General features: G+C 41.5%; 1 protein-coding gene across 1 annotated transcript; it reads right to left on the minus strand.

The window, feature by feature from the left end:
• Positions 1 to 3,229: 3,229 nt before the first annotated feature.
• On the minus strand, positions 3,230 to 17,262 carry LOC133026195 (trafficking kinesin-binding protein 1-like). The gene is made up of 17 exons (XM_061093063.1): positions 17,253 to 17,262; positions 12,883 to 12,959; positions 10,831 to 10,947; positions 10,559 to 10,659; positions 10,093 to 10,198; positions 9,916 to 9,994; positions 9,672 to 9,802; positions 9,522 to 9,596; positions 9,211 to 9,348; positions 9,048 to 9,124; positions 8,027 to 8,272; positions 7,466 to 7,746; positions 5,580 to 5,698; positions 4,824 to 5,049; positions 4,621 to 4,726; positions 4,122 to 4,247; positions 3,230 to 3,824 (listed from the first exon to the last, which is right to left on the minus strand). The coding sequence occupies exons 2-17, from the start codon at positions 12,931 to 12,933 to the stop codon at positions 3,230 to 3,232; spliced, it is 2,574 nt and encodes an 857-aa protein (XP_060949046.1). The 5' UTR covers positions 12,934 to 12,959; positions 17,253 to 17,262.
• Positions 17,263 to 18,500: the final 1,238 nt, after the last annotated feature.

Consider the following 18,500-nt stretch of genomic DNA (forward strand, 5'->3'; position numbering starts at 1 on the left):
CCATGTTTAAGAATATGAAAACACTTTTCCTGGGTTCATTTCTGACCGATACCACTTCCTTCTACCAAGTTTTGTGGAAACCCATTAGAGGTTATCATGTAATTCAGCTAACTAACATATTGTAAAACAGTATGTGGGGGTAATAATGTTCACCATCTTTAGGCATGTCAACAGTTAATGATTAGCACTAAACAAAGCTGAGGATGTCATTAGGCTTTCAGGTATTTTATCATAAAACAAAATTGTCATCCTGAGGTTGACAAGACATTTCATGATTAAATCATCTGTAGGGAAACATCAGTTCGGTCGTATTTACACCGGGGAGTGGATTTGATTTAACAGAGGTGTTTGATTTTGTGTTGTCATAAATGATTTTTTCCAAATGTTGTTCTGAGGGGACAGATATCCAATATGGAGGACGTCAGGGACATTAGAAATGAAGTTAGATCTCATTTCCTCCAATTAGTCTCCCCGTGCCGCCTGAGTGACATTTTTCGGTTATTGCTCACCTCTCGTTCACCCCGTGGCTAACATGGGTTTAATAAGCACCCCCCCTCATCATATCCCTTGTAACACAAGAGAGACACACGGTGCGTGATGGATTATGACTGCCCCAGTATGGACACTTACATAGATGCAATGTGCTTCATATAATGACTGTCTGTAGCGAAAATAGTGAGCTCCATATGCTGGAGGAGGGGAAGTAATCATTTTATGCCGGAGACGATCTTTTCCTCATCAGGTCTGGCCCCAGTTTCATTTGGAGGAAAATCATAAAATTCAATCTTTTGTTTGACAAGTTTTATTCGGAAAATCCCCTGATTACATGCTCACCCCGATACTTACAGTGATGTGTGGTTCATGGTTATGCACTACACACAATAGTTATAAGAGTGTCATCACTGACAATGAACAGTATTTATAGCGTGTTTGACGACAGATTATCTCCAATGTAAGAAAGTTGAAATTCAGGACAGGATTTTTAAAATAAATTAACACAAAAGTGCAACAGTGATAGTGACAGATACTTCACGCCCTTAATCCAACACATGAATAAACACGAATGATAAAAAAAACAGATGGTCGACTCGAGGCACATATTGCTTCATTTCACCCTGCAAAACTTAAGGAACATGTCCGACCACTATGGCTGATTAACCACAATCACTTCCCCTGTCTCCGTCTTCATCGTCTCGCTGAGCTGCAGCTTCAGTGTATTGATCCGTCCAATCCAGTGCAAGCATCATCAACTTCCTGGTCTAATGGCCAATTAGAAAAAAAAACAAAGTATCTCTTAAAAAAGACGTAAAAACTATTCGATGATTTGTTGAAACCAGGGGCGTCGTTAGGCCTGTTTTAGGGGGGCTGAAGCCCCCCTAAAATGTTGTTCAGCCCCCCCAAATAATTATTGGGATTTAAAAAAAAAATAATAATAATAATTAAAAAAAAAAAAATAAACTATTGTTTTACACATGGACAAGTTATTTATAACTCTAACATGCTACATATGTGAGTGCGTTTCTGGTTTGTATGTTTTCTCCCACTTCAAATTACAATCCAATAGCCTCTCATCATACATAACAATAAAAGACCGGGCACTAAGACCTTGGGGAGTCTGCATCGCTGCTGCGCTGGCTTTCTCACTCTGTCAAGTAACGTCTCTCATCAAGACAGCAGGATTACAGCCAAGGAGTTTAGCTCATAGTAAATGATGCACGGAGTGGAATTGTAAGTACAGGTGGTTACAGAATGTGGCTATCTGTAGTTTCTAACGTTTGTTACCTGCTTGAATTTAGGTTTACTTGAGGCAGATGAAAGGGAATATTGTAATGAGCTATGTTAACACTAAGCTAGCTAGCTAGCTATTTTGTTAGAAAATGTGAGTGTGAACGAGCAAATTTGAAATGTAAGAAATAACTATCGACAGCTCTCTATTCTTTGCATTAATATCTTTCTCTAGTATTTTAAAACAATAATATCAGTGCCTATAGAATGTTGATGTTTATAATCAGTTAATGCTAGTCAAAACTAGTATATCCGTCTTTCCTTAACAAGCAGGAAAATTATTTCTCTCTATTTGAGAAAAGTTCATATTTGTGTTGTCAAATTTCACAATGACCCTGAAATTCTGTCTCTTCTGTTATCTTATACTGAATGACTGCAAGCAAAGATACAGAGAAAAATCACAGTCTTTCTGATTGAACCAATCTATGAACTGTCTGAAACAATGGATATCCGCAGCCCCAAATTAGTTCAAAAAAAATTGGCGCGTGCTGCTCGCGCAAACATTCAACGTCCTTAGGGGCTAAGCCCCCCCTTTCTTTCAATCCTAGAAACGCCCCTGGTTGAAACAGACATGTCGGGCTCAAAACCGATTGGATCAGGAGACATTGAGGGTGAGAGGGGAGAGAGTGAGTGTCAGCAGGTATTTGGTGTAAATTTTCAATTCTTTATAAAATTTTAATCTAGTAATATTAAGGAAGAATGAATTGGCATGACAGGTGCTAAAGTGATGACAAATAGCCAACTAGGGCCATGGCAGATTGAAGAGTGCACCTGTGTACATCTGAGTGTGTGAGGGATTTGGTGGATGTGATTCAGAATAAGGCGAGAGTGGGAGTACTACATCTAGCCAGCAGAGTCAGTCTCCGAAGCAGGGGGGGTGTGAGCGGATAGCAGTGGGAGATATTTGCAGCTTCGACTGCACAGTTTTTGGATTAATCTGTCTGGGTCAGTTCACCCAGTTACATAAAATAAAATAACATAAAACAGGTTTTGCCCAGAGTTTAGATATCTGGCAAACGGAAGAACACAGAGTGCGCTTTTAGTTTTAGCGTAGAATACTAAATACTAATGTCATGGAGCTAAGATGCAAAATTTAAAAAAGGTTAATTACATCCTGCTTGAATTTATACATTTCAAGGATCTCAAAATCTGAGCACTTTAAAACTAATTTAGTTTTCAATCACAATATGTAGAATATTTTGGGTGAATTAACCCTTTAAATAACTTTGCTCTCAGTTCAAGCAGGTGCCACCATGTCAAAGTATTATAAAGTTGATTGTGTCAGTTTGGAGCCACAGTAGTGATGGGTCAGTAGTACCATGTCGTTGTCGTACAGTATGAACAGTATCAGTCAGTGTTTGGGCTCCAGGTGACTGCTCAACAGTCACACCTCGGCCCTGCCTGGTTCTGGCCTGGCTCCCCAGATGGCCAACAGTAGTCCGGACTACTCTGGGGGCCCTGGGGCTTTCATGGCCATGCTGGGCCCAACCATAGCTGGATAACTTGTGTTCCTCCTTATTCCATCAGTCCCGAAAGGGGAGCCGGACCTGCGAAGCCCACCCAGAGGCCCCAGCATGGGGCTGGGACTCATTGCTCTGCCCCCTTGAGCTCCGGCCACACCCAGACGCTTCACCTTATCCAGCAGGTTGAGGTGTGGGACGGTAACGCTAACGTCCGTTTGGCTTTCGCAGTCCCGCCCTCTCTGCCTTCCCCTCATCCCCCCAGTCACCTCCTTCAGGATGGAGCGGGCTGGTTTAGAGGCCAGGAAGTTGTCGTAAGAAGGGCTCTTGAAGTCGAACCCTGCGGACGTCAGCACGGCTGAAGCTCCAGGTCCAGTGGGCGAGTTGGGCGGGGTGGAGGGGCGCATAGGGTCAGGGTGGGGCGCTCGGTTAGGAGCGATGGAAGTGCTGAATAAGACTCCTCCGCTGCTCGGGCCGTGCTCCAGGCCCTGGCTCTGGTGATACATTGCTGCTGAGATCCCTCTCTCCTGGAGAAGGCGCACCAGCCCCAGAGAGGTGCTGGTGGTGCGAGTCGCATCTCTGTAGGAACAAGAGAAATGGAGGTTAGCGTTATACACCGACTAGTAACACTGCAAAGTAAAGCTTATCGAAAACAAAGTTAGACTTCAAAAAGTTGGTCATAGTCACACAATCCAATTTTTTTAGCAATGTTTCCAACCATAGCTCTGACTTCAAGGTCTTGTTTTGAAAAAAAGAAGAAGCTTTGGGTGATACAGTTAATTTCTCTTTTAAAGTAGCTACTAAGACACAATCTGCTAACTTGTAAACAAAAATAAAACACAGAGAAGTGGTTCCCTGGTTTATCTGGAGCCTTGCCTGAGGTTGGTTGAAGATTCGGACGGCCTGAGACCGAGCCTGCGGGGGGTGCAGGGTGTCCCAGCGGGAGTCCCCAGCAGAGTGCTGGTCATCACACAGGAGGACGTCGCTGGTACTGGGTTGAGACTGGAAATCAATGAATTATCAAGCAAGAAGAAAGGATCATTAGAAACATTGAAAATGTGTTAATTCTCACTTATTTACACAATCTTCATGATAACTTATCATAGAAATGAGGGGATGCCATAGTTTTATTATGAACCATAAGAACCTGCATGAATCATACACTTTATATTTCTAAACAAAGTTATGTTACTTTAAATGTGCATCCGTAGATGACTTGTCTTATAAAAACACATGATTTCATTTTTGTAATAAGACGTCTATTTCAATATGGCTGATATTAGCACAAAAAAAAATTGCAGTTGTCGATAATAAATAAATGAACAGAAACACAAGTTGAGCGGCCACTCAAGTTTGCCTTCCGTCCTTCATTTACCTTGGCGTGACCCGTGTCAGCTCATCCGTCGGGTGAAGAATCCGACAGGTTGTGAAGGTGTAGGTGGAGCTGGTGTGGGCCATGCATTTACCTGGGTAGTACGCAGCTGAACGCCGCACAAACACAGACATCACAGGTGTTTCACACAGGCTCAACAAAGTGAACATTTACAACCATTAGATAAATGCATTGTATGTCCTCACCCAGGGGGTCAGTGTTGCTGAGATGTGGCGATGGGGATGGGGGGGAGGGGGAGAGAGGTGTGATGCTGGGTGGAGGCTGCCAGAAGTTGGTGTCGCTGGTGCCGGAGGTGGAGGTGGAGGTGGAGGTGGAGGTCACAGCTGGAGAGGCCGAGGCAGTGGACGTGGGCAGATTCTGGAAGTACTGATCACCTGGTTCATCCTCTTCAAAGCCCCCCCATGGGTACACCTGCAGACACACGCAAGGGTTACAAGTTTTATATTGGTCATCATAATATAAGACATTCTTTAGTAATATAACAAGTACTCAAAAAGTAATTAGTCATATCAGACCATATACAGTAATCAGACAGATTTCTGTTATTTATTCAAACTATCAAAATAAAGTTTGTAAGCACCATCAACTTCCTTTGATAATGGCTACTTAGGAAACTACATCTCAGTTGTTTTGGTCAGTATGTTCTTTATTTTATTCATATTGTTCACAATTATATTTGTGCAATAAAAAGGTTCTCACAACAATTACTAATTACATTCAGTCATATATATATATATACACACATAATTATGTATATAATATAAAGCTATCTATGTATGTGTTACGTGACAAACGCAACACAACTGATTATTTCATAAACTGTAAAAGATGAACTTGCAGGAGATGAGCATATCATGAACATGGTCTACATACACACACACACACACACACACACACACACACACACACACACACACAGACACACACACACACCCACCCACCTGCTCCAGCTCCAGCTCGAGGGGTCTGTAACCCTTGGGTACGACCCCCGGCCTGGCGTCCAGAATCACACCGAGGTGAGGCTGTGCTAACTGCTGCCAGTGGTGCAGGGTGACAGAGCCTAGAGGACAGAAATGATTAACTCTGCAATGAAGACAACTATGTTTTTTAATGTCCAAAATAAACACTTGGATTAATATCTATTATATCAATAATTGTAAATGGTTGTTTAATGTAAGCAGATTGATAAGTAGTTTTATTAGAAAGATTAAAAGCATTTCCCAATAATATCAGCAGTGTCCTGTGGTTTTCATTAAAGATGATCAATTATTAGACTTGGAATCTTATTCATCAATAAGTTATTTATCAAAGATAAAAATTGGTTGAGTGATTTTGGCACAGGGACAAATTAACAGCTATTATTAATAATTTTAATAAAAGTACATCTCATGTATTATAGACGGGTACTTACACTATGCATTTAATATAAATAACTACTTATTATTGTCTCTGAAGTTCAGAGGCAAATATCAGCATAAACCTCATCTGGCTGAAGTGGATAACAAACAGGATGGAAGCACTACAGAGACACCACAAGAGATGAGGAATAAGGTGAAAAAGAAATAAAATGGAGGAGCAGTTAGAATGAGAAAAAAAGGGTTTTATTAGTCGGCCACATGAGTTCGGAATGGAGATGATAACAACAAAGAAAAAAATCATACAGAAAAACAGAGGAAGTCATAAATGAATGAATAAATAATAAAACCTCACATAAAGAAAGAATCATGCATATTTAGGAAAATTAAAAATAAACACATGTGTGGTAACAATGGAAACAGCAGCGTTTATATATATATATATATATATATATACAGTATATGTGTGTATATATATGTCGGAAGATGAAGAAGTTTGATAGGCAGTGTGCTGCCCTCATTATTACCAGCAGAGGGCAGCACAGGCCAGAAGCAGCAACCAACTCGACACTGCATCACACAGGGGAATATTATAACAGTGCTGGGACACCATCCAGTGAATTCACATCAGGGTCACATTCATATAAACTTCCTGGATAGATTTCACTTCATTCTACGTTACATGTGGACTCTCACCAAACACTGCAGGTGGTTATACTGAGCTAAATCCAGGACCTGCTACACGGAAAAACATGCTGAACAATCATCATGCAGAGCTCAACTCATTTTTATCCTTCAGGCAGTTTAGGTTTTTTATTTCATCATATTTGACCTGCAGTTGTTCTTGTTTAAGAAAATGTATTTGGTTTAAATAAGATTGTGTGTACTGTATGTATTCCTAGGACCGTTGCTCTTGTTTATGCTATTGGGCAAATTTGTTTTTTTTGTGTCTTGGAATGCTTTCTTTATTTTCCTTGGTTATATTGCAAGAATTCCAAAGTTAAAATAAATGTTGAATACCTCCTCCTTATCTTAGACCTGTTTTTCTTTATTCCAGAATGCCATCTCCTCCCTCTCTCCTCCTCTGTGTGTCTACAGCCAGCCTCTGGGCTGTGTGTCTTTGTAGTAGCTGTGTGGAGATGTGAAGCTGCCTGACTTGTGATGATGCATCAGAGACCAGAAAGAGTTAAAGAGCATGAGCGACAGAGGCCTCTCCTTCCTCTCCCTAGCTCCTTTCATCTTCATGCTCCCGGCCCACCTCCTTCCCCTCTCCCTCTCTATCCCAGCTCCTGTCTTCCTCGCCCACCCCCATCCTTTCTCCTTCTCCGCCTCAAGCTCCTGCCCGTGGATGCTGTCCCTCCTCCTCTCCCTCTCTGTTCCACAGCCTCGCTTGCGCCCTTTCTTTGCCCCGACTCTCGTGTGCAGCTCCTCCCCCGTCCTCCCCACCATGCCACGCTCTCTCTCTCCCTCACCTTCAAGTGGCTTGACAATCTGGAGTTTGTCTGGGAGGTAGGGCCCTCGTGTGGCCCACAGGTGAAGGTTCCCCAGGGACATGATGCTCTCTGAGGGCGTCAACCCGCTCTCCTGGCCCGGAGCATCGTGCATCCCTCCGTGTCCGCCCCGCCTCCGCTCCCTCTCCTCTCCAAAGAAGCGCCTCTCGCTCAGGTTGTTTTGTCGACGCAGAGACAGGCGGCGCAGGGCCACCCTCAGGTCCTCAGCACCGTTCGCCTTCTTCTCCCGGCCCTCTGTGCTGCTGTCAGAGCAGGGATGAAACAGACAAAAAAAGGGTAAGAATATTTGTTCAATCTTGAGATCATCATATCAGTCAACTCAAAAAGACACTTCTGTCTATTGACGTCCTTGATCATCTAAAAGACACGGTTCCGATGGATACCGCAAAAAATCAGACAAGAGATGTTTATTTTTATCTCTATGCAACTTTTGCTTTTACATCAGACAATTAAAAAAGACACTTTTCCTCTGACTTCTGCAGAAATGTCATTTCTTAAATGATAAAGTTCCCTTCTTCTCACCCATCTCGATTAGATGCTGTCTCCATTAGGATGCTCTGCGTGCGGTTGTCAAGGGCAACGTCTCCGCTGATGTCAACGCCGTACATGCTGGAGTGGGGTGTGGAGAGGCCGCTGGACTGAGGTGAGGTCCGTGCTGACAAGGACTGGTTGGAGCCTGGGATGTTGGCGCTGGTCGGAGTCAGTGAACGCTGACGCACGGTCTGGTTGACGTTCTTGACCGTCTCAAAGACACGCTTGCGATGGGTTCTGCAAACAATCAGAAACGAGAGTGTTAACCCGAGTCATTTGCAGCTGGTCAATAACATATTCTAGTTTATTTTTCTTTTATCTCTATGCAACTTTTGCTACTATACACAGTGCAGATCTGCTTTTTAGGATGTTTTTGTGTTTAGGAGTTAAACCTCAATGAATCAAAGAACTGCAAACATTTTGGCAGCCAACATCCAAACTATACATCACAGTATCCTATAACTCTCTTAGCAGGTTCAAGTGCATGAGCCATCTTTAAGATTACGAGTCAAGGCCATAATTTGTCATAGATTCATAAAAACATGACAGAACACAAATGACGATTTCAAATTATGTCTTTGCCAAACTAGGCGGTTTTGCATATTAACAAAAAAGGGAAGCTAACCTACACAGTTGTTGTTTTTTTGCAGAACGGACACTGTTATCCAATTAATTATTTTTGCATTTACTTTAGTTTTTACTTTTATAGTAATTGGTGTCTCTCACATATTGAAAATGCAAATTTTACCTAACTCTAGTCTAAACAATATAACATCAGTACTCAATCATTAAGTCCAAGGTCTTTTTCACGTTCTTTCACTAAGTTTGATGACAAATAAATGCTTTTTCTATTCTATTTTTATAATAAGAACTAGGTGGAAGATTATTCATACTTGGTGGAGGTATGCGCTCCACTGTAGTTATTATGTTTTCTTTTCTTTTTTAATACTGCAAAAAATCAAAAAGTAAATAACATTGTTGTTGTTTCAGTGAAATGCTACTGGATCCATACTTCAGTTCTTCACACTCAGGGTCCTCCTGACTCATCTCCTTCCTCATCGATCCTTCAATCTCAGCAGCCAGAGAATCCTGCAACACAAAAACTCATGAAGAAATGGAAGATGAGTCACGTAAACCACACACACACACAGGGACACACACACACGCTCCCTCACCATCGGGTAAAGTCCCATCGAGTGGTGGCGTCGAGGGGTTCCTGCCGAGCAGGATCTGTTCCGCAGGTTCTTCAGCTCCTCCTGAGCTTCATGCAGCATCTCAATGCACTCGAGGTACTTCTCCTCCAACTCCTGCAGCTGTTGCATCGCAGATTTGGTATTAACATCAGTTAATACAACAGTCATAACAGTCTCGTGTCATGACAACATTAATACAAATACAGTGTTTACAGCGAAGTCATGTTATTCTGAAAGCTGATTAGTAAGAAAAAGAAAATGTAATCATCACAGTGCAGTGACGTGGAAGTTACCTCCGCTGTCAGCTGCCTTTGAGCATCTTTAGCTGCCAACAGGTGTTGAGAGAGCTCCTCATTCTCCACTGCAAACTGGAGTGCAGGTTTGAATTAGTAAAACCACCAGAGTATAATAATAATCACATTTGTGTCCGTACGGACACTCACAGATTTGGCTTTCTTTTGCAGATCCACTATGTGAGAGAGGAGGTGTGTGATCTCCTCCTGCTGTCTGGAGGCGTCCTCGGTCTTACGAGCCAGTTCCTCCGCGATGGTAGAGATCTGGAGACTGGACAACCCTGAAAGGACAGAGGGAGCGAGAGACTCTTTCAACCTCTGAGAGGGAACAGATGTCCCTCCGTAGAAATAATATGCATGAAAACTGTGTAAAGAAGATAGACACACAACTTACTGAGTTCTTTCACACAGTCGTTCACGAGCTGCTGCTCCTTTTCCTCATAGATTTCAGTCTCTGACTTCAGATGGTGAGCCTACATGCAGACATCTAGTGTTACAATACACTCCAAGCAGTGTGCACTTCTCTTAAAATGTGTGTGTGTGCTGCTGTTATCAGTGTGTGGAGTTAAACCTCTGAGCGGAGAGACAGGTTTTCATCTTCCAGGTCTTTGAGTTTCCTCTGCAGTGTGTCGCTCACGAAGCCTCCTGAGGCGGCCCCCACTTTACTCCTCTTACTCCTTCAGATGAAGACAGAGCAGAACTGAGACTCACAGAAGGTCCAGTGCATGCATATTCAGTTTTAACTGGTGTGAGTTCAGCACATTATTTGTTTTGCTGTTTTGCATTCCAAAACTTGGGATTAAATGTACATGTATTTCTGTGGCTTGGTATTGTATCTGACTGTCGCATTGTGTTGTTGTTAATCACAGATTATTTGCTTGCTTTTATCAGGTGTAGTCAACCATAGTGTTTTAATCGTGGGTTTGTTGTACAGTTAGTTTGGATTTTATGCATAATGCACATGAATTATCCATGGATATTTGTTATTATATACAGTTGGAAGGAGGGATGTTAGTGAACAAAGAACGAACGCTCACGTTGGGAAGCTGCTGGACTCATCCTCGCTCTCCTCAGCTGCGTGGGTGTAAAACTGCAGCAGCTCGTCCTTCAGGTTCAGCTCATGGTGCAGCTGGGCCATCTGGAAGAGGTCACATCATAACTTCACAACTCCGGTATGTGTGTATTACAATGTGTGTTTGTATGTAAGTATCTGATGCAGGATCTGCTGTACAACTATCAATCTAATGTCAAACTTCAGTGTGTGTGTTTGTTTGTGTGTGTGTGTGTTTGTGGATGGGTGTGTGCAGACCTCCTCTGTGATCTGTCCCACTTGTATCTCGAGATAGTCATTCTGCTCAGTCAGAATTCTGTTCTTCTTAAGAAGCGACTGGCCGATCCTCGCAGCCAACTCCAAGTCTCTCTCTTTCTGTTGGATGGAAAGAACGAAGACAACAGAGGAGATGATGTGGCTGACATTCAGAACCGCAACACCCCAAACACTAACAACATAAGGATGTCCTCGGTGCGCCACAAGGGTCAGTGTTGGAACCTCTATTATTGAGCCTGTAAAAATGGTAAACAATGGGGACATTCACATCAGAGGTGAAGGGATTGACAGCCACTGATAAAATATCTTGGCCTGATACTGATTACAATTTAGAATTTTAAAAGGCATACCGTAAAAAATTGTTAACCGGGAACTTTAGACATGTGAGAGACTATAACTATTTTTTGCATGAGTATTTTGTCTGTTGACATTTTACATGGTGAAATAGCCATAAAACCTCCTTGAGTCGAAACTCTAAAAATAGTAGTGACGTGTACTGGAGATATACATTTTACACAACTTTGAGAATTGTACTTTCTTTGTTCTTGGTCTACAAGAATTTTAAATGGTTGTGCCGTGCCTCAACTACTTGCTTAGGTGTTTGACAGCACAGCCAGTTAAACTTTATTTCCATTATGCTCTGTTCTCTAGATCAGTGGTTCTTAACCTTATTGGAGGTACTGAACCCTGCAAGCTTCATCAGTGCATTCACCGAACCCTTCGTAATTGGAACAATAAAATATGATTTCTTCAAAACATAGGTATATAATTTGTTAGTGCACAAAATGAATCATGCATCAGTTGCGCACAAAATCAATGTGTTCAAAGAACAAAACCAACCATAAAAACCAACAAAAACATGACTCAATGACTATTTACTGCAAATCAATGTGACTTTTGCTTATGCCTTTCAGATACAAGTTCGGGAATGCGCGGCTTCACCTTGGCAAGTGCCACTTTCATATCATTTTCGCAACAAAGTCTGTTCCTTTTCTTAATTTTATTGTCTACTATCGAAAAGGATTGCTCGCACAAATACGTTGTAACAAACAGTGTGAGTATCTCAAGGGCAATAAGGTATGGTTCGATTTGGTGACACCAAATCGTTGAGAGCGTTGTTGTTCTGAAGAGTTGCTGTTGAAGCTGGCTCTGCTGAATAACGTACAATCACAACAGCCACAAGTCGACTACTGAGCGCACCAAGCAGCACAGATATCAAAGATAAGCAATGTGGCGTGATCAGCTGCAACCAGCTTTATCACTGCGGAGTGTGACGTCACGAATAATACGAGTAGCCTGAATTTATTTTGTGTAACACATTTTTACTAAGCAACAAAATGTTTGCAATCTGACACGGCGAAGAAAAATTGTGTGTTACCAAATTGTGGGCAGCCAATTTTTTGACGGCCGACAAAAACGGCCAGACATTGCTAGTGTGAACCGGGCTATACTGTGTGTGTTTTGACCCCTGCCGAACCCCTGAGAGTGACTCACTGAACCCCTGGGGTTCGATCGAACCCAGGTTAAGAACCACTGCTCTAGATCATCCAGAAACTCCTGCACCAAACAGCACCATTCCACCACACTGCATTTGGGCAATCAGCTTTATCTGTGACAAATCAATGGAACATCCTGACTGGTGATGTGAGGGGCAGCAAACAAACAAATGAACCCAACCACTCAGCTCTCCACCCACTGACATTTATATTCTATGTGAGGGCCTTCGAGACTCATCTTTACTTTACAAACACACATTAGTAATGTGTTTCATTTGCATAATGGTGTGTGTTGGAATCGTTTCTGCTGCAGCATTACTTGGATGGGTTGGACAATATGGCCAAAACTTTTATCAAGATAAAAATGATCAATATAGATCATTATCACATTATTATTTGTAATTTCAACCCTCAGGATTGTGGTTTTAAAGTCTTCTTTATGGGTGAGAATGACAAACGCTGCTATGGAGGATAATTACATGGCAATATTGATTGTTTTTGTTCTTCGCTCAGCCCTGATGTAAAAAGACCATCTCACCTCCTCCAGCAGACGTGTGACAGCATCGATGTCACTGTACGTCTTTGTCATCTGACCCACTCTGTCTGCACATAGCACTGGAGAAACACAAAACACACAAACAGAGTGAGGAGAAGGCAACAAGTATCCCCCTGTGAGCCCTCTACTCATCACATCTACCTAGACACACACTCTCTGTGTTACCCAATATGTAACACAGAGAGTTTACAGAGTCATCCTCTCGGAGCTGACGGACAGGCCATGTTTAGATGACAAAGCAGAGCAGCAGTTAAAGGAGAAGGGCTTGTTTTCCATGGCGCACGACAATTGGCTGTGTTGCCCTGAGGTGACAGCGGATATCGATTTGGAGTGTGAATCAATAACATGCTGTACAGAGTTATTGAGTGTGTTATGGTAAACCTCTGTAATCCTGTTACCAACTGAACTGTTGTTATTAAAGCACATTTAAATGAGCTGAATTTAAGTTATGATCCACTCAGGTTTACACGGACATAGCATGAGTGTGTGTGTTTGTTTGTTTTTTGATTGTGTGTGTGTGTGCATGTGCAAATGGGCTGTTGAACCAAATTATAATAAGCTTCAGGAAAATCCTCTTAATGAGGACGATCTGATACGATATGCTACAATAATCAAATCATAGTATGCCACGATCAAACCGATCATATATTGAAACATATTAGACGTGTCCCTCTTGTCTGTATTCAGTACATGCACTTTACCTCTCTTTTCCTCCTTACAGTACCAGTCATCCAACTCACATTCATCCCTCGCTACTCTCTGCATCCTGCCCTCACAGTCCATCTCTTCCCATGGCTTCACGATGATCAACAAGCAGACATGACAACCGTTCCAAATACAGATCCATTCACTGTCTCTCTCTCTCTCTGTCTCTCTCTCTGTCTCTCTCTCTCTCTCTCTCTCTCTCTCTCTCTCTCTCTCTCTCTATCTCTCTCATTCTCTCTCCACATTTGCAGCTTCTGTACAATATAACAGAGCCCTGAGCCTGAATTAGCCTCCGCCCACAGGAACGCCCCGTGAGAGAGTGCGAGGGAGGCAGAGAAATGAGAGGGAGTGCACATCCGTTTTGGAAAGAGCTCCGCAGCAGCTGAGGTGAGGGAGGCGGAGGTAGCAGTTGGTTTTTGATCAGACAAGAGAGGTTGGAAGATGGAGGAAGAAAGAGCCAATCAGAGAGAGGGATGTGACGTGGACTCCTCTCTCAGTCTATAAGTGCTGACATCTCGCACCTTTCTATCATTCCCTCACTTCTTCTGTCCACGGCTCGGTGCAGACCCACTGCACGTGTATCCGCCACCAGCATCTGTTTCTATGGTTACCCTCTTCCACAAAAAGACCTACTGACACGGGCACACACACACTCACACACAAAATACTCTCTACAAATCCGTATAATGCCAACAAACAAATAAAATCCTTAAAACATGATAGAAAATATATATATATAACTTAGTTTAAAACAGATGTTCACGGTGAAGAATCTCATGTCTAAACGGGCTGGTAGCAATTTACTAAAAACTAGAATGACACACAGTCGAGCACATACAGTCCCCTTAAATTCAATCAAGCCTAACCAAATTTCACGTACTCCTGGATATTGTTCCACCAAGTTTCTTGATAACCTGTCCAATATTTCTGGGTATAATCTTGCTTACAAACAAACACGCAAACTTACAAACAAATGGACAAAAGTCAAAACTTGGTGGAGATCATGAAGAAGTTTGAAAATAAGGTGTATGAAATATGCTCAGAAAAATGTTAAACTACCTATACCTACCTCTATCACAGAAAAAACACTGAAGAATAAAATTCAGCAAATGGTCGATTAAAACCAAACAGAAGTCAAAACACTGATGGTTCAAAATATCCAGAGAACAAACACAGAAACACAAGAAGATAGTGGGACGGCACCACCTTGTGGAGGGAGATTGAAATTACAATAATATCAACACAGGAACAGACAAACAAGAATGTAGATAAGAGTAAGAAGTAATAGACACTTATATAAAAAAATCTGATTGAATCTTATTATTATTCAGTAACCGACATGTTTTATCTGTAACAGAAAAAACATTGCCTATGTTATTGAGCTAATGGTTTTTATGTTTTCACATAACTGTCCTCAGATCATTTTAAGCTCTATTTAATAACAAACAGAAGAAGAATCGATATTTACTGCAAAGTCTCTAACTGTTTATATGCAAAAGCCTCTGCAGACAGTTCATCTTCTTCCCTCTGAGCCAGTGCATTAGTGGTGATATAGCAGGAGGAACTAAAATGATCTTAATCCACTGTTAATGTATTGATCTTCCCGGGCCAGTGAGTGGAGACATTATTTGTTTTAATATTATATTGATATATACAGTTTCGATCATTTACAGGTTTGAAATAAAACATTCTACCAAGTTCTGACCCACTTTGGGGCTTTGGACCAAAGAAATACCTCGGTGTCTTTTGACCTCAATATATAACCCGAGTAATCAACATTATCTACATAACTCAGAAGTAGAGCTGTCAAACGATTAAAATATTTAATCGCGATTAATCGCATTTTGTCATAGTTAACTCGCGATTAATCGCAAATTTGTATCTATTCTGAATGTTCCTTCATTTATTATTTTTCCATAATTTTACTTTCGTTTTAAAGGGACTCTTACCTTTGTTGCATTTTTACACTTTTTTTGGATAAGGTTAAATTGGTATTAATAAGGTAATGACACTCTAAAATGCAAGACAGACCCACCAGGAGTAAAAACAAACAATTATTTCACTCTCATAATATTTAGTGAAAACTTCAACCAATAAAATTCTTCGGACCGAAGGACCTTATTGGCCGACAGACCTGTCTGTTTGCTGCATGGACATGCAGGTTTTCCGTCTGCTTCTTGTGGCGCATTCGGGCCCGTCATCATATGTGAATGTAAATGTATATAACTTACCGGTGCTTCTGAATCCGAATCCATTGCTTTGGTAAACAAAAACTCACGTGCGTGCGCGGAGGCAGTAGGTTCTAAGTCTGCTTGTAAATAAAGTTTCTTCAAAAAAACACCGCGGATGGGAACGAGGGGGTGGGGCATTGGAGGAAGGCGGGATGATTTGAATGTGCTGTAATTCTCAAATGCAACAAAGGTAAGAGTCCCTTTAATGCTCTTATCAACATGGAAAAGTGGATTGGCTTGCTTTATGCAAATGTTTTATATTATTGAAAAACAACATTGCCAAACAGGGCGGTACAAAATAAAATTATAAAGTGCACATATCAGGTAAACAAGGACTCAGCCTATAGTGCAGTTAAACCATGGCTTAATATTTTCTTTTTTTCAAGTTTGCTGTGAACATAGCAGTCAGTCCTCTTATTTCAGAAACAATGAACCATAACAGTTAGGTTACCAATAAAAGGTAAGCCTACTACTTCTTTGCTTTAAGCTAGCTACTCAAACAGACAAGCAACAAATAACAAACAAACAAAATACACAGGCAGGTGTCGGCCTACTTTGAAATAAATGAAACACAGAACTTTGTAGGGCTATTTGAGTCCTCCCCTTATTTGTGGAAAATGTATGAAATAAGAATTACCCTATTTTTAAATAAATAAAAACATATAGCTGCAGCCTAATAGTGTAACGGACTGGGTTTATGTTTATGTTTGGTTTTGACGTATGCTCAGTAAAACACTGTTGAAGGAGCGCTCTGATGTCTGACAGTCAGTGAAGGGGTCTGGGTGGGACATGTGACTGTTTGGACCAATAGGATGGGGGGATCGGGGATCAATGAGGAAGTGAAGTGTTGATGTCTGCGAGAGACGGAGTAACAGCGAGAGGTGCACATGTTCGTGTAGAGGAAAATACCAGTTACTAAACCACGAAGAAGTTCCGTGTCCTGTGGGACGCTACAATAGCTTTAAAATATATATTTTAGGTGGCGAAATATTAAAACAAAAAGCGAGAGCAGGTCAGACTGGAGGCGAACACAGATACTGAAGCTGCAGCTCTGCTTTAACTCGAGTTAAAAAAATTGACGGCGTTAAAATGGGTTTGCGTTAACGCCGTGAATAACGCGTTAAACTGACAGCCCTACTCAGAAGTTTAAAAAAATACTTTTAACATCGAGTCTAACACCATCACTTAGTTGTAGCTTTTAAAATATTGCTACAAAAATGGTTCATCAAACAAATAATACTAATTACCTCTGCCAAGAAGATGTTGAGTTCATCAGCATTTGTTATTGTACTGATTTTAATACTTTTTTGTTTAATGAAGGATTTGTCTTTAAAACGTATCTTTACAGTTATTAAATTTGTTTCTTTCCCTATACCTACTTTCCCCACATTAAATTGAGGATTAATTTTGTGTTACCCCGCGATATGTTTTGCTTTATCTTGAAATTATTTCCTGTTCCCTGTCCATCATTTCATTATAAGGGTGCAGTCGTCTGTGTCACTGTATCACTGTACAGTGTTCTACTCGAGAGCTCTTGACTTAGTTCAAGTTTACTTCCACAACCAGGCCTGTTGAGCATTAGTACTATATCAGCATGGTTCACGCCCAATTCAAAGTAAATTTAATTCCATACAGCAGGTTGCGCTTGGAGAAGATGATCGGAAATGATATACATAAGAAATAAAAGAAGGAAACTATTGCGAGGTAATGCAATATGTATTAGGAGTTAATGCAATATGTATTGGGAAGCAACACAATATCTATTAGGAGTTAATGCAATATGTATTGGGAGAGAATACAAAACCTACTAGAAAGTGATACTCAGAAAAAGGACTCAACTCACTTAGATATTCAAACAAAATACAGTAGATTATGTTTTTATGAACCTTTAGAAGGATTAACTTAGCTTGTGCCCAGGTGGGTAAATCCTTCACTTTAAATACCATGTATTCCTACACCGGCCCCAGAGATTAATACCAACCCGTTAAATCTGCAGGTCCCTCCTCATCCACTTCTTTTTACCACATGTCCACTGTCACTGTAGATTGATTTACGCTGTATGTGCTCCCATCACTGCCAAACTTACAGAAGTATTTGAGGGTCTCCTCGATCTGTTCGGTGGTCAGGTCGAGCCTGGCGTCGGGGGCAACCAGAGGAGTGTGCAGCCAGTCATCGTGGTCGTAGCCGTAGACGGTGTCGGCCCGCAGACGGTACACCGGCAGCTGCTCCTCCAGGAGACTGATGATCTCAAACTCCGGCAGGTCAGTGCTGTTGCACACATCTGAACATCATGGAGAAGAAAGTGAGAACACAGCAGACTGATAGTTGAACTGATACAGTGAAACATGGAGACTAGGGTGAATGCGAAGAGAATATCGTGGTTCACCAGATTTGATCTCACGTGAGCCCTGCTGTGATTTCCCCCGCCACAGGGAACAAATGTTTCATTCTCCCCCTCACTCCAGAATTGAAGGTGAAGGTTTGGGACCAGGCCGTAACATTCATGCACTAATTATACTTAGTTTTAAACTTGAAGAACTTTTTGTTTTTAATACTTTTAATTCAGTAAATATTATAAACACATCTGCCATCTCTGGATGTGTGGTTACATGAATAATAATAATTCATTTGATATAAACTGACACCAGCTGGGACAGGGGCTCT

The sequence above is a fragment of the Limanda limanda genome, chromosome 19, assembly GCF_963576545.1.
Source record: "Limanda limanda chromosome 19, fLimLim1.1, whole genome shotgun sequence".
In the NCBI taxonomy this organism is placed as follows: domain Eukaryota; kingdom Metazoa; phylum Chordata; class Actinopteri; order Pleuronectiformes; family Pleuronectidae; genus Limanda; species Limanda limanda.

Coding starts and splice junctions, on each gene's coding strand:
- LOC133026195 (XM_061093063.1), bottom strand. CDS start 12,933: ATGACAAAGACGTACAGTGACATCGATGCTGTCACACGTCTGCTGGAG. Junction 10,948..12,882: donor TCACACGTCTGCTGGAGGAG/GTGAGATGGTCT, acceptor TCCATCCAACAG/AAAGAGAGAGACTTGGAGTT. Junction 7,747..8,026: donor ACAGCATCTAATCGAGATGG/GTGAGAAGAAGG, acceptor CTGCTCTGACAG/CAGCACAGAGGGCCGGGAGA.